Raw genomic sequence first — 21,725 nt, 5'->3', positions numbered from 1 at the left:
GAACATCTGTTGTAAACTCCAGAAAGGGTCAGCCTGTTTGTCTTATAGTTTAGTATCGAAGAAGTTTGTTGAGCCATTTCTTAAATGAGCCCAGAGTGTGGGTCTCAGTTACTTGGCTGGGAAGCTTTTTCAGATATCAAGAGCTCTTTGTATACAGATGCTTCCCATTCTCTGTCCTAAATGTATACTTTACTTTTCTATTGTTACCCCATGTACTTAATTCGTTAGTGAATATGAAATAGTCCCTTCGTTTGAACTTCATTATACCAATTTAAATTGAATCAAATCACCTCTCTATCTCCTTTTTTCTAGACTAATCAGATTTACTTACTTTAAACTAATAATAGTAGAAGTTTGTAAGTCAGTAGTTTTTTGTTCATACAGTATATGCAGCAAGGCATCCCTCAAGCCAAATGATAATGAAATTTACTGTAAATTGATTGCATTTTTCTAGAGCACTCTGTTTACTAAAATTCCTGCGTAGTGTACATCACGAGAATGGATTTGTAGACTATAATTTACTTTAGGAATTGTAAAAGAATCAGACTGACAAATAAACAGTTATTGATTTTTACAATAACACAGCAAAAAAACAGCATTTCCTATATCACCTGTTTTACGCATCTACTTCTAGTTAGGTTAGTGTTTTGTCTTTGTTCAAAGTCACGTAATACAGTCACTTCATGTTCAATTTTTGAACATTGTTTTGCTAGCCAGCACAGTAATGTGTTACAGATCATGCAGAGTGCCTAGACCATGATTTATGAAAACTAGATTCCTTTTAGCTCTGAATCAGAGCCAGAAGGTGTATGCAGTAAAACTGATTAATTCAGACTGTAAACCCACCAATGAATAGGCTATCAGTTCAATTCAGTTTTTAGCGCTTCACATTAAAAATCTTGGTGGAGTGACCTAGTTTTTCATCGCTTCGTGGCTCAGCATGCTGAGGTGGCTGCAGCTACCGACAGTCCCTCCATTGTTTCAGTTAGTTTCATTTGAGGCACTCTAACACAGTCGTTAAGTACCTCAGCTGCCTCAGGGTACAACTCAGTAAATGCATGTTTTTGAAGTCTCTCATTCAACACTTGGTGAAAACATTGCAGGACTGGACGGGTCAATAAAAAGGTTTATTGGAGCTTTTCACTTGCCGAATCTGAAGCTAAAAGCCTGCACTGTTGCTGAACTACTTACATGGTTGAAAAATGCTTTTGGGTAAGTAAATCCATACGAGTTTAATATTGGTTTAACTTTTTATGACATGGTTAAAATGGTAAGACAGTATTATGTCTGAAAATATGACTTCTGCTTTTGTGTTAAGAAAAAAAGACTTGTGCATTGTTGTGTTAGCTAACAAACCATAGGGGGTGATGTGGAATAACATGCTGTATTCTTCATTTTACATTGATTTAATATTAAATGCAAAAAAATGAGCCTTTCCAGACTTAAAATGTGATCACTTTGTGCTTTCCTGTAACAAACCTATTACCAAAGCATTGCTTATATTGATATTTAGCTGACTACACTCATTTAGAGGCTTGTCATAAAGGTTATGAAATAACTATTTACAATACTGTGATTTTGATTTACAGTACAAACACAGCTCTGTAGTACTTAATTAACAGTGTAGTAATTTTAAGTTGCCTAGATTTTGATTTTTCCCTAACTTGGAAATTATGTAAACTAACATAGGTAAACACTTATTGAATGCATTGCTTGTATTTCAGGTAGTTTGTAAGCATATGGGAAGGCAAGGCATAATCAAACATTAACAATTGTTTCATAGTGAAATAGGCAGTAGTGTTTATTATAAAGTTACAGCAACAAGCAAGCATTTTACATGTAGCATATTTTTTTCTGCAGTGAAAGTTTGTAAAAATATAATAACTTGACCACATATCATTTTTTGAGGTTATCTTGTTTTTTAAAACAATTTTTTTGTCAAATACCATTGCTGTGCAACAGACTTCAAAATGTTTATTCAGAACATTTCACTCTCACTCTGGAATTTCCTTACTGAAGAGTAACTTTACGTGACATAATGGTAAAATAAGAATGCATTTTAAATGTAAGTTGGAAAAATGGTCTCAGTGACAAGAAATGAGTAGCTGTCTTTTTTATCCTTTATCCTTTGGGACATGATTAAACTGCCTGTGAAAGAAGGTATTAAGCTTCTATACCAGTTGAACAGCTCTCTGGGGAAAATCCACCCATTTTTTTTGGTAGCTACACTTGAAACTGGCAGTAAAATAGTTTTTCACCTTATGTATGCAGCTTTTTTTTCTAAATACTTGTGTTTTGCAAGGATTGGCACCAATAACACTATAAATAAACTTAAAAATAACACTACAAATAAACTTTAAAACAAAAAGTAATTTTGTAGTTTGCTTCAAAATTTAGTCTACATTGTTTTAGTAGAGGCTAAATTGCTGTTTACAGCACTGCTGCTGATGGACAGGTGATGGGCTGATACTCCAAGGTCTGCTGTATATCTAACATTTTACAGTAGCTGGGATTATACTACATTATACTATATATTATATTACAAAGCTAAATCTAAGTTTCCTTTAATTTTAGAATGCTATATAAAATGTTTAAAGTAGCATCTATTAGAAAGTAAATAAAAATGCTAAAATAATTTGGCACTATTTGATATAATTTTTAGCTCTTAAACTTTGTCTTTAAGGTTATAGTTAAATTTTAATACAACATTTAATGTGCTATCAAGTTCATTTAATTCATGTTAACATCATTTCAGTGGAGCTACAGTACATGCAGTATAAAACAATAATTGTTGGTAAGACCCATCTCCGCCTTACTATTTTAACTGACATTAAATTAACATAATTAGAAATAAATTTAAAGTAAGTCTCCACCAAGTTGTGGTAGGACAAGATTGGTAGGACATGTGTACAGTCATAAGAGAAAAAATAGCAGTCCTCAACTTCGGTTATTTATATAAATACAACTTATTCAACAATTATGAATAAAATAAAAAATATAGGTTTGGTGTTTGATTTGACAATGCTAGGATTTTGTTTATTGCTTATTCTTTGGAACTATTTTAAAACTTCAAGAATTAAAGGAATTTAACTCACCAGACAATTTTTAAAATACAAAGCAGATATGAAATTATATATGAGAAGAGTCAATACATTTAAATCTAATGGTCAGTTGTTCTTGGAAAAGAAGTAGGCTTGAAAAAACCTAACCAACAAGGAACCTGCAGAATTAATTTCGTTGTATGTTTTGAACAAAATAGAACTTCATGATTTGTAATAAGTAGAAATACAGTAATTTGTCTTTATCGTGACTTAGAAGGCAATAGCAGGCTTGTGTTTACATTTGATTTTTTATGATAATCTCGGGCTCAAAGTACTGAATTTTTATTTGTTCTATCTGGTACAATTCAATATTCATTGAATGGGCATGGAAACTCAGTTACGTTAGCTGAAAACTTTCAGTAGGGTTGGGTAAGGCTAGAAACTAGAATAATTTTGTTGTATACCTGTTCCTTTTTTAATGCTCATGTAATGTGGGTTTGGGCATGGATCAGTGCATAGATTTACAAACAGTACAAGTACATCATCTATCATTAAGAGGAACAGCTATTTCCATTTTTAGAAGTATATTAATCATTTGAATAGTGGATATAGTTTAAGTTGTTTTTGATGTTGCATTTTATGCTCTATCCTGATTGTTCTCCATTTTACTCCATTTCCATCAGAATTCAAACTGTACCTTTTTCTTATCTGTTCCTGATTTTCTTTAATTGCAGTGTAAAATGAATTATATCGACCTATTCTTAGTAATATTTTCCCTGAATATTAAAAAAAAAATAGTTGCAACACTATTCCTCTTACTACCTTGCTAGAGCAATGTTATGCGATATGTTTCCAGTGTGTGTATTATCTATAAGTGGGTGTTTATGGTACTCAATTTGCAAGTGAAAAGGGGCTCATCACCACTGAGCCTGTTACAGGAGGTGACATCACTCTCTTGGAACCTGCACAGTGTTAAATTCTCCCATTGCAGAAGACCAGTTTTTTGGAGCAGTGTATTTCTTTGCACCTTGGAGAAGAACCCTTTGTGGCTCTAAAGCCGGAATGCCCATGATTGGCCATAATTAAATCCTGGTGTAGGCAGAACTGCCCTTGTCACATAAATGCTGTGGATCAGATTGCAAAGATTGATGTCTATCAGTCTCTGAATTTGCTGAAGCGCAGAAGTAGAGAGAGAATATAACTTTGATGCGGAGTCTGTTACAGAAGGTGATGCCACCTTTTGGCATGGTGGAATTCTCTGCGGTCTGAGGAGCGGTACTGTGTATCTTCAATTTGAAGCTGTGATTGAATCCCAGCAGGAGCAGAGGAGCACAAACCACACAAAGCTCACAGTGTGTTTTTGACAGATTACCATGTTGTGTATTTCCAAATGTGTGAACCTTTTTTTGTCTGAAATGATTGGGTTTTGGAGGCACTAAATGAACCAGATGTAAAACAACTGCGTGTTGCTGAAAATGTTTGGAGTATTTCCACTTTTTGCATCTAATACTGTGATACGCCAAATAGTCCTTCCAAAATCGACTATGAAACAGTACAATAATTAAAGAGGGATCTATTTTTATACTAAAAAACACCTAAATGAGAAAAACGTTAAATAGAGATTTTTTTACTGCAGATGTATGTCTGCTACTGTTTGTTTTTCATGTTTACCTATGGTCCGAGCATTGGTGTAACGTATATGTACAGTATACTCTGTTTGCTAAGAGTTTGCTAAAAATATTAAAGTAATTGCTGCAATAAAGAGCCAGTCCATGTCCATCTAGTTCCAAAAACATTTATTTTTACTGGGAGCAAGGATGTAGATTAGAATAAATTTGCTGTTACTGTTATATTAAAATCTTCCGGATCACTTTAAAACATGGAAAACTACAAGGCAGGTTATCTATTATCAGCCAGTTTCAGGCAGTTTGAAACTGTTGTATGTTTTTAAATAGATTGTCAGACATAACTGAGAATGAACTGATAATTCCTCCGGTGGTTTGATTTCCATATACTCTGCATATGTTATGTGATGTGCTGCATATTAATTTCCATTATGTTTGAGAAAGTAATACCAGTAAGTACTTTTGGTGAGTCAAGTTACTTAATACATAAAATCCACACACAGAGAGACTGTAATGCTTCCAAAAATTTTAAATAGCATCTTATAAAATCCTTTACTGAAGCAATTTTAAATAGCATGTTAAAAGCCCCAGGGTATTTAAAATGTGCCAAATCCAAGAGCAGTATTTTCAACAACATTTCTCTTCATTCTTAGACAAACAAGTACATGGATAAACTGTAAAAAGGTCGTCAGCCTAGCTGCTGTTTCCTTGGTTTTTATTTATCACTATTTTCTTAACATTTGAAAAATAAAAATATTTTAAATTAAATGGATCTCTGACAGGGAGTTTGCATTGCAGAGAAACCCCTTCCAGCTGTTCCTTTGTCTCCATGGAAACTATAGAGCTGAACAACAGAAGAATAGCTGCTGGTAAAATCAGTTTCTGAAAGTAATTTGCACAGCTAGAAAAACATTCTAATTTGAATGACTCAATAGCTACAAACTTATGTTTGACAGGTGGAAGAAACTTTAATTCTTTGTGTTTTTTTAATCCCTAATGTTTGTTTTTCTAACACCTTTTTTTATGCGAGTTACCAGTATTGTACTGCTGTTAGGCAGCATTAAGTTCTAAGAATATATTAAACCTGCATTTGGATGTCATTAAGAATTCAAGACAAAAATGTCACAATCTTGTGTTGTCTGTGAGGCTCCACAGTGTGTTTACTTTCCTGTATCCTCACTTGGCGACTGATCACGTCTGATTTTTGTTTAGTTCAGAGGATATTTGAAGTGAAACTATGATTTTGATCAACTTTGACTACCTGTCAATGTAAAAGTTCATACTTGTATAATTTAAAATCTGCACTTTTAATTTGGGGCTTATGTTGTATTCGCTATTATAATAACACATAACTGAAATTGATTAAACAGATGTACAATTGATTGGCTTTCATGTGTCCATTTTATCATGTCAAAACCTGAATTTCACAATATGCTTAGCCGTCCAGTCTACTTGAGCATTAGATTTGACCAAATGAGTTTCATTTACTATTTTTACACTTCAGGGGTATTCAGGGCTTGGATATATTTAGCAAACAAACGGATCACTTCATTTTTCTAAGAATGGTGGATTCTGTCTTAATTCTAAAGATTGTTAGTAATACATCCCACAAAGGTTAGCAAAATATAAAACAGAATAGCCAAAATATAAAACACAGTGAATTGTGATGGCAGAAAAAAATATTTTTAAGCTTGGAAACAGAAACCCATACGTTGCTCATTTTCTTATATAAAATTCCATACAAAAAGTATATCCAGCTGAGAACTGTAAAATTTTACAAGAGCAGACATCTGGTCTTTCAAAATGCTTGGCTATCTTATGTATCCCAGGTTAGCATTAAAGCACTGTGACAAAGTTTGGACAAGATGATGGTTTTCCTTTTCTTCAATAACTTAAACAAGAAGACTGATTCAGTCCGTGGGCTGAACAAGACACAAACTGAGTCATCCAGAAGTACAGCAGAAGTGTTCTGTGCTTACCATTCTTTCTCTGGGTATTTGCACAAGCTTCATACAGTACCCACTACCTGTCTGATACTTGTCACAAATAACACACACATAACATACAGTATGCCTCTTCCATAGACTGATGTATTCTTAATGTCAGTATGTCAAATTCTTTTTTCAGCACGGACTTGCAGTTGCACTTGCATTGCTCAGACAAACTCATGGCACCTTTGTAATGTGGGTGTCAGTCTATGCTGTGAGTTTTCTCTGTATCTGAATTTCTTTTGTTCATTAACACTGTGGTGTCAAATAATGAACATTGTTATTTTTTGTTAGAAGTTCAGAATCTAAAGAAGTGATCCCTTCTATGGCGGGAATGAGGGTTTAACTTTATTAAAGTAGTTTTAGTCTCCATTGTTTTTAAAAACTTTGCAATCCTTAAATACACATACCGTATGATTAATGTTTGTTTACACGTGTATTTTCACTGCTTTACTGTACTTGGTCCCAAGGATAAAATATCCAAACACACATTGAGTAAAACGGTAAAAAATATGTTTTTGGTTTTAATACAAAAACATTAATTTGTAATTTGCATTTACATTTTGGCAACATTTCCTGAAAGGTAAATTAAAAATATTATCTTGAATTTTGTCATACTATGACCTGGACAGATGCTTTCACTCTCTCTTGGTGCCTTTGTTTAGTCTGAGTGTAATTTTGTAATATGCTATAATAAATGTCGAGGGCTGTACAGTGGTTTAGTGATTAGCATTGCAATGCGGGAGCCATGGATTCAATTTTAAACTTGTGGTGCTATTTTCGAGGAGTTTATATGTTCTCCCAATGTTTGTATGGGTTTTGCTTCAGGTGCTTTAGTTTCCTTCCAGTACAAAGACATACAGTAGTTTAATTTGATTTTGGGAAAACTGGCGCAAGTGTGTAATTGATATCTATTGAATGTAAAGACGTACACAGAAGTAAATAGGCCTAGCTGCTTATATTTGAATGATCAGTATTAGAAAATTCAGTTTTTGGTTTGAAATTATATTGATTTAGGAAAGTTTGTAAATTCAAGTGCAAGCATATTGAAAGCAAGAGTTTCTAAAAGACTGGCTCATGCATTAATTATGCAAATTATATTTTGCAATAGGAGAACTCAGTGACTTTAAAAGAGGATTGGTGTTTAGGAGGAGCTTCAGTGACCAAGACAGCTGTACATGCTGATGTTTCAGGTTTAGCAGTGTCTAAGGTGATGTTAGCATGGACCTCTGAGGGAAAGACATCAGTAGCACAAGGCAACAGTGGGTGGAAGCACATACTCCAGGATTGTGATATCTGTGCCTTAATTCAAAGTGCAAGGCGAAACAGGCAAGCCACTGCAGATCAGTCATGGGCAAATTTCAACCTGGGGCACAAGCAGCCAATTTAATAAAAAAGGTCCGTTGAGAATTCCTCATAGCGAGATACCTTAGTCAGGTTGCAATGCACAAACTGCTAAACTGTCACACCTAGCAATGAAAGTTTGTGAGTCAAGTGGTGCAAAGAGCAGAGACAATGGACTACTGGTGATATAAAAATGTGATATGGTCAGATGAATCACCCTTCACTGTGTTCCTGAGCAGCTGATAAATATTTTGGCTCTAGTTTGTGCCCAGTGATGTGCACAAGCTATATTAGTGGCACAAGAAGGGTACAAACTATATTAGTGTGTTTTAGCATTTTTTAGCTTTTAGATATTTAAAATTTTAATTTTAAATACAATATGTTACAGAAAATTTTAAAGGCAGGCAGATAATGAACAAACTATAGATAAAAAGAACACAGTCAACTGAAAATCACATGTAAAAATGCATGTTAAAAAGAAAAAAAATAAATGAGATTTAACAACACTTGACGTTTTAGGATTACTAAGATTCAACTGTTTTTTAGGTCTTTTATGCTTTTATGAATATAATACTGTATCTCTGCACTTTGGGGATAGTAAACTGCACTACCAAATATTACTAATTGTAAGGTCAGAGTTTATATCCTAAAAGCAATATTAAGCTATTTTTCAGAATAGTAACTAGAAAAGACTGCTCCTTCATCTTCATCTTATGTTTCATCAGTGTACTGCAAAGGTATAACAGAATCGGACAGTGTGTTAATTACTGGCACAGAGGGGTGCTCCTAAAGTACTTAGCCCTTTTCTGCCCTTTTTTTACTTCAACCATCACATTTTTAGCGCAGTGTACTCAAATAAAGATCACACTACTTAAGTAAACCTTGTCTGATCAAAAACATTTCACATTTCCTTGAGAAGAGTGAATTATTCTTCTTGACAAGTTTTCTGTGGTGCCATCTGCAGGTATCACTGATTTGTAATTGTATTGTGAATGTAAAGAATGGTTTTACACTTTAATGTTTTATGCTTTATACAGACAATTACATACTGTCAGAATGGGGCTGATAGGGTGAATGGATCCTGTGCAGGACTCAGGAGACAGAGAAAACACCAAGCCGAATCGCCAAGCAAAAACCAATACCAGGAAGCGAGCGAGTAGGTCAGTACACGGGGGAGGCGACGAGGAAGCAACAATCCAAATCACAAGGCGAAGAACGAATCCAGGAAGCAGGCGAGTAGGTCAGAACACGGAGAGACAACGAGGAAGCAACAATCCAAATCACAAGGTGAAGTCGAAAATGAGAGCAGGCTAGAAGATCAATACCAAGAGAAGACTAGAAGAGTATAACGCGCACTTGGGAGCTCTAAGAGAATCCACAATAGTGAGCGGGGAATTGAGGAAGGAGGAGAACTAAAATAGGGACGGGAGTGAACGGTGATTGGTGTATTACTTGTGGCGTGAGCGTTTGTTAAAGAGTATGCGTGTGGGAATGCAAGAAGGGACAGAGACGCGAGTGGAATGCGTAACAGTACCCCCCCCTCAGGGTCGGCTCCTGACGACCCATTAGCCAGAGTGGGATGGGTGCGAAAGAAGTCCCGAATGATGTTTTGATCCAGGATGTCCGCTTCAGAAACCCAGGAATGTTCCTCTGGACCGTAACCCTCCCAGTCAATCAAAAACTGGCGGGAGCCTCTACGCCATCGGGTAAAAAGATTTTATTCACAGTATAGGTGGGAGAGCCATCCATTAGTCAGGGAGGGGGTGGAAGAGGTTGATGTCCAGAAAGTGGGGATCTGTGGTAAGGCTTCAAGAGGGACACATGGAAGGTGGGGTGAATCCTGAGGGTGGGAGGGAGGGCGAGGCGGAACGAGACGGGTGTAACACAGGAGAGTACTCGGAAGGGCCCAATGAAGTGAGGACTCAACTTGCGGGAAGGTTGCTGGAGCGGAATGTTCTTGGAAGAAAGCCAGACAAATTGGCCTCGAAGTAGTCGGGGAAAGAGGCGTCGGAGTCTATCGGCCAAGGCTGTCTCTGAGATGTCTTTAGCAGAGCAGTCCTCGCCTTCTTCCAAAGTTCCGGGAGGGGGGAAAAATATGTCCGAATAGCAGGGACATCGGAGTCGGGAATGGTGTCGGGGAAGAGCGAGGGTTGATAGCCAAGTGAACAGAGAAATGTAGACATGTCAGTGGAGGAGGTGTATAGAGAATTGTGGGCATATTCAGCCCAGGGGAGAAGGGAGGCCCAGTTATCATGGGCAGTGGAGACATACGACCTGAGGTAGGTCAGCGGATCCTGGTTAATCCTTTCTGCCTGGCCGTTGGCTTCAGGGTGGTAACCAGAAGTGAGGGAGGAGGATGCCCCTAAGATCTGGCAGAAAGCCTTCCAAAATTTGGATATGAATTGTGGACCCCTGTCAGAAACAATATCCTTAGAAATGCTATGGAGGCGAAATAGGTGCTGGACAAAAAGGTCTGCCATCTCTCGGGCTGATGGAAGAAGGACAAAATGTGCAGATTTAGAAAAACGGTCGATGACCACCATGATCACAGTTTTACCGTGGCTTTTCGGGAGATCTGTCAGGAAGTCGACCGAGAGATGAGACCAAGGCCGTGAAGGGATAGGAAGAGGTTGCAAGAGGCCAGCCCTCTTCTGCCGAGAGTTTTTGCTCCTAGCACAGGTGGGGCACTTTATGGAAGGCCACCAGAAGTCTCCAGAGATAAATTCGATGGAATGTCGAGTGCCAGAGTGGGCGGTGAAACGGGAGTCATGGCCCCATTGAATAACTGCAGAGCGCACTGAATCAGGAACAAAGAGTCTGTCCGGGGGGCACTGGGGGGGAACCGTGAGGTTTCAGAGTGCCCGTCTCACCTGGTCTTCGATGTCCCAACGCACAGCTGCGAGAAACCTGTCAGGAGGCATGATGGGCACTGGAGGGTCATCGGACTCGGCGGGGTCATGAAGGCGGGAAAGGGCATTGGCTTTGACGTTCTTGGAGCCTGGGGTACAGGTAATGAAGAAATGGAACCTGGAGAAGAACAGGGACCACCTAGCCTGGCGAGGGTTGAGGCGTTTAGCAGATTGCAGGTAGGCCAAGTTCTTGTGGTCAGTGAGGATAGTAAAGGGATGGAGGGCCCCCTCCAGCCAGTGCCTCCACTCCTCCAGGGCAAGCTTGATGGCCAAGAGTTCCCTATTCCCAACATCATAATTCATCTCCGCAGGGGATAGGCGCTTATAAAAGAAGGCGCACAGATGGAGTGTACCCTTCTCACCATGGCGTTGAGACAAAATGGCACCAACTCCAAGAGCGGAGGCATCGACCTCGAGCACAAATGGGAGAGAGGGATGAACTGGGGCCGAGAAGTTCTGCTTGAGGCGAAGAAAGCCCCTGTCAGCCTCCGGGGTCCACCTAACCTGTCCAGGGCCTTTTCGAGTAAGGGAGGTGATGGGTGCTACAACAGAACTAAAGTTTCAGATGAAACGGCGGTGAAAGTTGGCAAAGCCCAGGAAACGCTGCACTTGTTTCAGGTTCTTGGGTGTGGGCCAAGAGAGGAGATTATATATCCCAAAAAATGGATCCTGGAAGTATGGAAAGTACACTTCTCCAACTTGGCATAGAGGTAGTTATCAGTGAGTCGGGTGAGGACTTCATGGAGTGAAGGATATGGTCATCCATGTTGTGAGAAAAATCAAAATATCATCGAGGTAGACCAGGACGTACTTCATTCATAAAGCCCTGGAATACAGCAGGGTCGTTAGCAAGACCAAAGGGCACGACCTGATATTCATAATGACCAACAGTAGTAATGAAGGCTGTCTTCCACTCATCACCCTCACGGATGCGGATGAGGTTGTAGGCACCCCAAAGGTCAAGTTTGGTGAAGACAGAGGCTCCCTGAAGAGATTCCAATGCCAAGTTAATGAGGGGAAGGGGATACCGGTTCTTGATTGTAATCTCATTCAGGCCCCTATAATTAATGCAGGGCCACAGGGATCTGTCCTTCTTCTCAATGAAAAAAAATCCTGTGCAAGCCGGAGAACTAGAAGGGCGGATGAAGGCGGATTTTAAGGAATCCTGGATGTAGGATTCCAGGGCGTCAGATTCTTTCGGGGAAAGAGGGTAGATTCTTCCTCTTGGGGGCAGGGTTCCAGGTAGCATTTCAATGGGGCAATCGGAGGGACGGTGTGGTGGCAAGGAGAGTGCACTTTGCTTGCTGAAGGCGAGGCGCAGGTCGGAATATGCGGAAGGGATCCCAATGGCTTCATCCTGGGAGATGTGGACAGAGGAAAGTCTGAGAGGCAACTGAATACTACGATGATGACAATTTGATCCCCAGGACAGCAGTTCACCGTTGGACCAGGAAAAGTGGGGGTTGTGCATTTTCAACCAAGGGTATCCAAGAACCAGAGGATGGGAAGGAGAGTGGAGGAGGAGGAATTGGATGTTCTTGGTGTGGAGGGCGCCGATGCGAAGTGTAAGGGGGATCGTCTGCCATTCAACAAGAGTGAGAGGGGATCCATCAAGGGTGAAGAGGTGGATAGGGGGTGAAACAGGGAGACGAGGAATATTCCAGGTGGTGGCGAGTCCGGAGTCTACGAAGTTTTCCTCTGCACCTGAATCAACAAAAGCCAGAAGAGATTCTTGAAGCTCATCCCCGGAAACCAGTGCAGGCAAAAAAAGGCCAGAAGAGGAAGAAGAGAGAAGGATACCGACCTTGGCGGAGGACAGGGAGGTACGGGGGGGGCAGACAGGGCATGAAGCTCGGAGATGGTCGGCTGCCCTGCAATAAAGGCAACATCCCTCAGAGAGTCGGGGGCGTCGCTCCTCAGAAGACAGCCTGAAGAAGGAGGTCGGGCGGGGGGGTTGAACCCGGGAACGGTGTTCTTGGAGCCTGATGTCAATCTCAGCTAGACGGGAGATAAGGTGCACCAAGGAGGGAAAGTCGAGTGGAAGGTATGCGAGGTGGTCCTGAAAAGCAGTAGACAAACCATGGCAGAACTGGTGGATGAGAGCCTCTTCATTCCAGGGCACTTGGGGGGCTAAAAGGTGGAATTCCATAGCGTAATCTTGGAAGGATCGGGAACCCTGGGTGAGAGAGGTGAGATGGGAGATGGCTATATGGTGGGAGTGGAGCCGACCAAAAATGGACTGCATGGCAGCAGAAAAACGGTTGGTGTCAGCAGTCATGGGAAGATTCTGAGTAAGGAGGGTAGTAGCCCAGTCCAGGGCTCGACCGTAGAGGTGGGAGACCATGAAGGCAATCTTCTCTCTGTCAGAGGGAAAACAATCCGGGCGAAGGTGGAGGCCATCCAGCACTGGGTTAAAAAACTTTGGAGTTTTGCTGGGTCCCCCTCAAATTTCTCCGGGTTGGGGGGGGGGTAAGGGGCAAGCAGCAGCAGCCAGGGGAGGAGCAGGCAAGGGGGCCACCTGAGGGGGTGGCGGACTGCTGGCGTGGTCCACTAGGCGCTGAACTGCAGTGGTCAGTTGTCCAAGAGCCTGGGACTGCTGTTGAAAAAAGGCAGCAGTGTTGTTCTGATCTGCTGGATCCATGATGTGGCACACTTTTCTGTCAGAATGGGGCTGATAGGGTGAATGGATCCTGTGCAGGACTCAGGAGACAGAGAAAACACCAAGCCGAATCACCAAGCAAAAATGAATACCAGGAAGCGAGCGAGTAGGTCAGTACACGGGGGACACAACGAGGAAGCAACAATCCAAATCACTAGGCGAAGAACGAATCCAGGAAGGAGGCGAGTAGGTCAGAACACGGAGGGACAACGAAGAAGCAACAATCCAAATCACAAGGCGAAGTCGAAAACGAGAGCAGGCTAGAAGATCAATACCGAGAGAAGACTAGAAGAGTATAACGCGCACTTGGGAGCTCTAAGAGAATCCACAATAGTGAGCGGGGAAGTGAGGAAGGAGGAGAACTAAAATAGGGACGGGAGTGAACGGTAATTGGCGTATTACTTGCGGCGTGAGCGTTTGTTAAAGAGTATGCGTGTGGGAATGCAAGAAGGGACAGAGACGCGAGTGGAATGCGTAACACATACATTTGTTGGAATGGTACAAAGTGGCTTGTCACCAGTTAGGTTGCATGAAATAATTATTCAGTCATTAAAATTAAGAGTAGACTTAAATACTTAATCCATGCACTTATGAGAACTAATTCTGAGAACTAATTTAAGCCTTTGTGTTTACACAAAAATTAATTTGTTGCTTCACGTGGTAGCTTCTATTAAACTGAATGCATATTTCTGTAACGAAAGCGTTCTTTCCAGACCCTATGTAGACGACACAATCTGGGGATGAATGAGGAAAACACAGGGAAAAAGGCATGCAGGATTCGGGAATGAAAACGGGGGGTGTGTCCGGGGCAAACAATCCAAAACAGAGTCCAATGGGAAATCCAAGACGAGGCAAAAGTCCAAAGCTGGGTGGTCCATCCGAGACGAAGACAAACAGGATGAAAAACCAGAGCGGGATCCGGTGGAGGGTCGGGGGGAAAAGGGGGGAATGGGACCAGACGCTCCAGATCCCGGACTCGCTTGGTACGGGAACCAATGCAGAGCCCGGAACAGAGTGAGCATCTGGCTTAAATAGGGAGGCAGGAACCGGGAGCAGGTGCACAAAATCAACATGGAAGTGATAGAGCCGGAGCACCCTTAAGGGGGAGGGACTACAATTGTGACAATTTTAGCTTTTAGTAAAAAAGCAGAACTGAGCCTAACTAATTTCTTCCTTAATTTCACTTGAAGCAGGTTTAATGAAGAAGGTTCTTGACTGAATGTTGCAAAAGGATGATAGATTTTATTTTTTCACATTTTTGCAAACTGGTGCTGTTAAGATCACTAAATAATAAATATCAGTCAAATTCACATAATTTCAAATATCAAATTTCATGATATCAGCTTGCTATGGAAGCAAATAAAAAAATATCAACAGTAAGTACACCCCTTATAGTCTGGAAATACCAAGCTTCACATGGCAAGTATTTTCTTGGTTTCACCAGAACAGCATGGTATTAAAGCACTAACCAGGCGGCAAGATTAAAAAGACAGACAAACACATACTTACAATAACTTTCCACTACACAGCACATGCAGCGTTTTCAGCAGTGTACAAATATTTACAGGTCTGTGAGTCAAGTCCTGCTTTCAGCAGTCATAGATGAACACAGATCTCTCCCTGGGAAAAGAGACAAAGAGACAGTCCAGGGGAAAAGAGGGATGGAATATGTCTTATCAAATAAAAAGTATTTCTTTTCTGCACTCTCTAAAGTGTATGCTAAACAGATTGGAGCCAATTTCTCTATTCAAAATAGTGCATTACTGAACAATGAGAGATTATTTCAGCCTGAAGGATAACATGAGCAGGAAATCAGTATTTCCCCAAATAATGACCAGAATAGATTTTGGTCTCTTGGTCTGTTAAAGAGTCTCTCCTCTCTTGTAGTTCATTCCTTTCCAAGTCTTATCCTTTCTCTTTTTTTTCTCTCTGTGTGCTTTTTATCCTGTCGTCTTTGTTGAGATTGTAAGAGGGCTGACTAAATGATTTAATGAAGAATTGGGATCATCTGAGTTAAAAATTAGTACAATTGTTTGGCCACCTGTACCTTTGTGACTGCCTTAAGTGAGTCAGACAGATAACAGTTTATGCAAATAGTCTTCAGGGTTGCCCATTTTAAACTTTTTAACTTAACCAGCTTTTGAAGGTAAATTTAAACGTTTAACTACACCTCACCATGCAGCCATGCAAATGCCAAACTGCCCAAAGACATGAATTTGGAATGGTGAGAATACTTGAAGAGTTGTTGGATATAAATGTATTTTTGAAAAAGTCATCAAAATCTCTGTTGCAGTAAATGAACATTTAGAAGAATGACAAAACAGTACAACGTACTGTAGGTTAAATGGGCCATTTCCATGTACAAAAGTCTTAGAAATCTAAAGACACAATAAGGACCAATAAATGCATTTTATGAACATCATCAATTTACTCAGATCTTCTGCTAGTGTTTGCTAGCCTAATAATAATAATCCATCACAATTACTAAACATATAATTGGCTTGTTGTCAGGTGTTATTCATCATTAGTATCATTTAATCCTCTCCAGATGCCAAAACTGCTAAAAGGTTACTTTTTGTTCTACAGAATACACATCTTCCAGAATTAACTAAAACATCATGGGTAATATTTCAGTAGATGATTGCCATAATGTGTGTTAATAAAAACATAAATCATTGAAAATATGAAAACTGCAAAATGCAAAAAAAATAATGTGTTAAAAGTAAAAACTATGTGACCATAAGTTCTGGGACACATTGAGTTTAAGTAAATTTCAGAGTGTGAAAGACATTATTTGGTTGCATATGCCTTTCAGGCAATAACTGCATGAATCCTATGGCTTATTGAGCACACCAACATCTTCATTATTTGAGATGCTTTTCAGCAGCCACTCTGTTATTTTCTATCCTTGGGTTGTTCTACTGTATGTTCCAAAACTCTTCACATGTATATATACATAATTCATCATATGTGACTCTTTCTAGAGTGAGATATTCAAAACAGGGATGTTTATAGGAAGGCCCAAGTAAAAAGTACCAAAATGCAGCTTTCAGTTTCAAATTCAGTTTATTAATGCAACAATCAGAAGACACTACAACAGTGCACATATTTGGATTAGCTGTAATGTAATAGAATGTCATGAAAACAACTGCCTAATAGCAGGGTTGACAAACTTCTCTATTGACACAGTTCACAAGTGTCAATCAGTACGGCAGATTACTTACAGGTACTTGTGGGAGAACTGTTAAATGATGCTGTGAACTGTTCAAGAACTGTGCAACAGTGTGTTGTTGAGGACATTGCTATCAAACAGAATTCCTCAAATTGTGCCACATCAATGTTCAGTTGAATTCATACCATGAGATTGACAAGCTCTGCTCAAATCATGAGCATTCTGCATACGAAAGGATTCTTGTGTAACTGATTGTATGGAGACAAGCATGTCATTTTGGAAAATGAGAGAGGTCTGTGTCTTTCACTTTGCACTAATGGTAGAAGTAGGGGTTATTGCAAGATGTTATCAGTCAACCCCCAGTCAGTGATATTATGCTATGCAAATTTAATTAGAAGTATTTATTAAATGAGCTCAGAATAAGCACTATTTGCACCCTAAATTAATAAAACCCTTAATTGCACCAGAAAGTCATGGGTACTGATTTTTCAACCCTACCCCAAGTCTATAGGTTGTGAGTCTTGCGTAAAGCATATTCCATCCTAGATGACCCTGCCTACAGTATCTCAGAACACATATACAGATTTCCCAGTTTAAAAACAAATACTGTAGGTTCAAGTTCTCATTTATACTTATGGCTACAGCCTTGCTCCAAAGATGATTCTCTTGTACATGTTTACATTATGTGTATTGTTTGTGTGTTTTTATTTAGTGTGCTACTATAAAATAAGTTTCTCTTTGGGGATAATAAAGACACTCTCTCTACACCATCACTCCTCTGTCAAAATAACCTTTTTCAGTATAGTTCTGCATAAGTCTCTTTGTAGCATCAGTTAACCATTAGCAAAGCTCTGATTAAGCCTTGATTCATCAGAGAAAATGATATCTTCCTATCTTCTGTGACCATGGTTACCTCCATTTTAACCAATATTCCTCTGCAAGTTGATATTAATGAGTAAGAATTTGACCATGGTAAGGTCTATAGAATAGCTATTCATAGTCTTCCAGATGTCATTGAACAGTCCTAATTAAGTTTTTTGAGCCCTGATGACAGCATTTTATTTTGTTGTAACGACACATTACACAGAAAAGGGATAATCATTAATTCTCCCAGTCATTCTAACACAGTCTAAGAGTTGACAAATGATTACCAGGTAGACATTAAAAATACATGCAACTAACTACTGTAGAATTCAGCATTCAAAGATGAAGTCCCTAGTTTCTCTGCATTGTCTTGCACATGTGCAGTGTGTATCATGTGTATCATGATATTCTTATACTGAATGACCTTTCATGAAATTTTTGCATTGCAGCATTTTTTTTTCATATGCCATTCGGGTGCTTTCAATGTTTTTTCCTAACCAAAACATCCTCTAAACATTTATATATTGTTGACTTTGTGTATATTTTATTTAATTGAAAGAAAGCGAGGTACATTTCTGAATTACAGTTTTGTCTATATGTTGTTATGATAGTATATTTTGAAAATGCTCATTATATAGAGTATGTGGAGCATGTGTAAACCTACGTAATGCCCTCCAGAGTGCCCTTCCAAAGGTAATAGAATTGCAGTGATAAGAGCAACCATGCTAATTTATGATGTTTTCAGTGTGCCTTCAAAACATGACTCATCAGCTTTTGAGAAAGGGCAAAAATATGCTTGTCATGTCCAATAACTCAGTAAAAGACACATGCATTATTTAGGGTCTTCCAAAGTCAGCACTGTGTAGAGTTGTTCAACAAATGGAATGTAGGTATTGTTGAAACCAAAACACTTACAGGTCCATTGGAAATGCAGTCAAAGCAAGAAGCATGTGCTGTAAAAATGTTCATGTTCATGTTGTAGTAATGAATTTTGTTGAGTCAGCATATTGCAAGCACTATAAAGTTGGAATACCTGCAGTGCAGTTTAGTTTTATTCTAGTGAAGTTTAGTTTTGCCTACCTGTAGTTTTAGGAAAACTGTGGTGATTCAAATGGACTAGTTAATCTTTTTTGGAATTGGAATTGTATTAGTTTAACTTAACTCAACAGTTGCATCTGTATTACAGAAAATGTAATACCTTACTCAATATTTAGACTAAGGTCTACAACAGGAGGTAATCTACACTGCTCTTCTAAATTAGATTGTACAAGGTAGTGGAGTTAGAAAAATGGACGCTGTACCACCTGTATATTCTAGGTGGCCAGTGCTATCCCACAATTCTATTTTGCTTTGCTATGTTATGTATCCAACAAGCTGTGCGCTTGATGGATATAGGGAGTTACGTGATCTGACACTACAACCACTATTTACTGTTAGTATCTGTGGTGAAGAAATGCCAATTACACTACTACTGTCTTGCATCCACAGGACAGTTATTGGAGTTTTATTGAGTAACACAACAAATTACTGTAAACTGCTCTTATGGCTGAATATCTCATAGGGTCAGCTGATCTTGAATAAAACTTCCTAAAGTCTTGATAGGTTTTGATATAGGCTATAAACTAATATACTTATTCAACAGGAAAATAGGGGCTGCACGGTGGCACAATGGCTAGCATTGCTGCCTTGCAGCACTGGGTGCATTGTTCTAAATTTTTGAAGGCTTCAATTCCTGGGGTCCTAACTGCTTGGAATTTCTATGTTCGTCCTTGTATTCACGTGAGTTTCCTTTGGGTGCTCCAGTTTCCTTCCAAAGCCCAAATCCATATAGGTAGGTTAATTGGCTTTTGGGAAATGTGGCCCTGGTGTGAATGTATGCATGCTTGTGTCTGGGCTGGATCTTGCCTTGCATCTGTTGCTTGCCAGTATAAGCTCTAGCTTCCCTGTGACTCTGGATTGGATAATGTGGTTAGAAAATGGATGTTTTAAAGTGAAATTTGTCACTTGCACTGTGGCCTGTACACAGCCACATCAACCAACTGTGAACAATTTGGTTCTCCACTCAAATAAAACACAAAGCTTGGGAACCATATCAAAGATCAAACTCGGTAAGACAACCTTGAATACTGTGGCAAACAGCAGTGGATTATTTAACATTTATGGTAGACCCATGTCCCTATTTAAGTTTTTTTCCACTGATGCATCTCAAGTGGCTTTTTCTTTTTACCCATTTACATAACAGGACATTTTACTGGTCATGAAGTAAATGAAGTGTCTTCCTGAAGAACACAACAGCTGTGTCCTACCTGTGATTTGAACTTATAGCCATTCAATTAGAGGTTAAGGGACAAGGACCACTACTTAACTTCACTGTCTTTGTTTCGGGACAGTACATTTATCTACATACAGTATGTATCTACATATTCTACATATCTACATTTCTGTGTTTGAAACTATACAGAACCTATTGAACTTGAACTTGAACTTTATTGCTAATACCATGTAGAAGCCCGAGTAGTTAAGATAAAAAGATGCATGCTCGGAGCACAGGTAGGGTTCTATTAACTGGACATGGCTTGTTCAAGCCTGGGTCATTTCAACTGTGACGCGAGCCTGGGTCCTAGCCAGATGTGACTGTGATTTCCAAATTGGTGGCACAGTTGCCAGAGCTGTGCCAGAGTAGTACTGGGGTGAGTCAGCCAGGGCTCCTTGTGACTTCTAGTATTTCCTGTGACTTGCTGGTTGCCTTCCAGGCTGCTCCTCCTATCAAGACTAACATTCCTGTCTGTGGTGCTTGCAGCATGGCAGACAGCAAATGGATGTGCAGGTGGGAATGATAGAGTGATAGAGAATAACAACATGCCGCAAGCTCTTCCAGACTGTAACAGCAGCGTTGTTACCAGAGAGCCAAGCCTTAAATATATTTGGCAATTCCAAATAAACAATCATTGTCTCATCAGTTTTCAAAGCAAATGTCTGCAGCCTGAATTATCGGTGGGTGCCCTCCCAAGCTGCTATGCTGGCATTTACAACTGTTCTTTTGCCATAAACTGCTGCTGACCTTCTGGTCCCAAATAAGGAAAGCAATTGGCTTCATTAGAATCCAGCTGCCTTCGTTAGCTCTACAGCTAAATGGAATGATAAAATACAAGTCCCCTTTTTATCTCCATCTCTGTGAGAATGTATTGAACAGTGCTCCCTGTGGGCATCCAGTCAGGATGTGGTACTTGAACAAGCAATGTTACAGACCAGATGCCTCCAAGTTGTGTGCCTCCAAGTACACAAGACTTAATTGAAGAACATATTTGAATGATCTTTTGTCCCTGAACCTGATCAGGAAAAGTGGCCTGGGTATATGATGTACTGTCATTGATTGTTTAACCTGTTTGACTGTTTGACAAGACTTACACAGGCAAGTAATTTGCAGAGAAATAAGTACAGATTAATTAAGACTTTACAAAAATTGGAATTAGAATTTGCAGATCATAAAAACTGTAGAATAGGTTTATAGGTTTAGTTTGCCAATGTGTTGGAATAAAACTACTTTTGATCCATAAAATATTCATGTTTCTGTTTATGATTACCTATTAAGCTATTTTAAAAGGGTAGTTTGTGCCAGTCCTTCAGGGTGTTGGAATGAAAGCATTTTTTTTATTTTGTTGAATTTAATAGTGCTGTTGTCAGAAATGCTCTAAAACACTTTGAAAAAATATGTTTTCCATAATATTTAATGCAGATAATTTTAAATCATTTCCAGTACTTTAAGATAAGGTTTACCAAAAAATGGATGTATACCAATTAAAAATTTGCTGCAAAGCTTTACCCTTTTTGTCTTAGTGTATTCTTAACTTAATATGAGGAATGTGGTACCTTATTTATTTCATGTTTAATTTTGTTTTTGTTTCATGACAATTAATATAGCCCAATAGAGCTTAATCCCATAGTTATTTGTAAAATAGCTCTTGGCATATTGACAGTCAGTTGTACAACAGTCTTATCAACTGTAATTATTAACGTTTAATGTTGCATTAATTAATCTACCATAATCTACCTGTAATCTACCAGAACACATTCTTCCTGATATTAGTATTTCTGTTCCTGTTTAAAACAATATTTTTGCTTA

General features: G+C 39.2%; 1 protein-coding gene across 2 annotated transcripts in view; it reads left to right on the top strand.

Moving 5' to 3' along the window:
- Nucleotides 1-21,725, top strand: part of znf385b (zinc finger protein 385B) — an 85,992-nt gene that overhangs the window by 21,725 nt on the left and 42,542 nt on the right. Inside the window, exon 1 of one of the 2 annotated variants that reach the window (XM_088930991.1) lies at nt 1,126-1,212. The exons of the other annotated variant lie outside the window; for it this stretch is intronic. Within the exon in view, the coding sequence (XP_088787117.1) occupies nt 1,203-1,212 (10 nt within the window). The 5' untranslated portion in view covers nt 1,126-1,202. Of the gene's footprint in view, nt 1-1,125; nt 1,213-21,725 lie in introns of those variants that run through there. 2 annotated transcript variants of the gene reach the window in all.

Source organism: Atractosteus spatula, chromosome 13, assembly GCF_055471065.1.
Source record: "Atractosteus spatula isolate fAtrSpa1 chromosome 13, fAtrSpa1.hap1, whole genome shotgun sequence".
In the NCBI taxonomy this organism is placed as follows: Eukaryota; Metazoa; Chordata; class Actinopteri; order Semionotiformes; family Lepisosteidae; genus Atractosteus; species Atractosteus spatula.
Note: the sequence above shows the minus strand (reverse complement) of the source record. Positions and strands in the feature narration are given on the sequence as shown.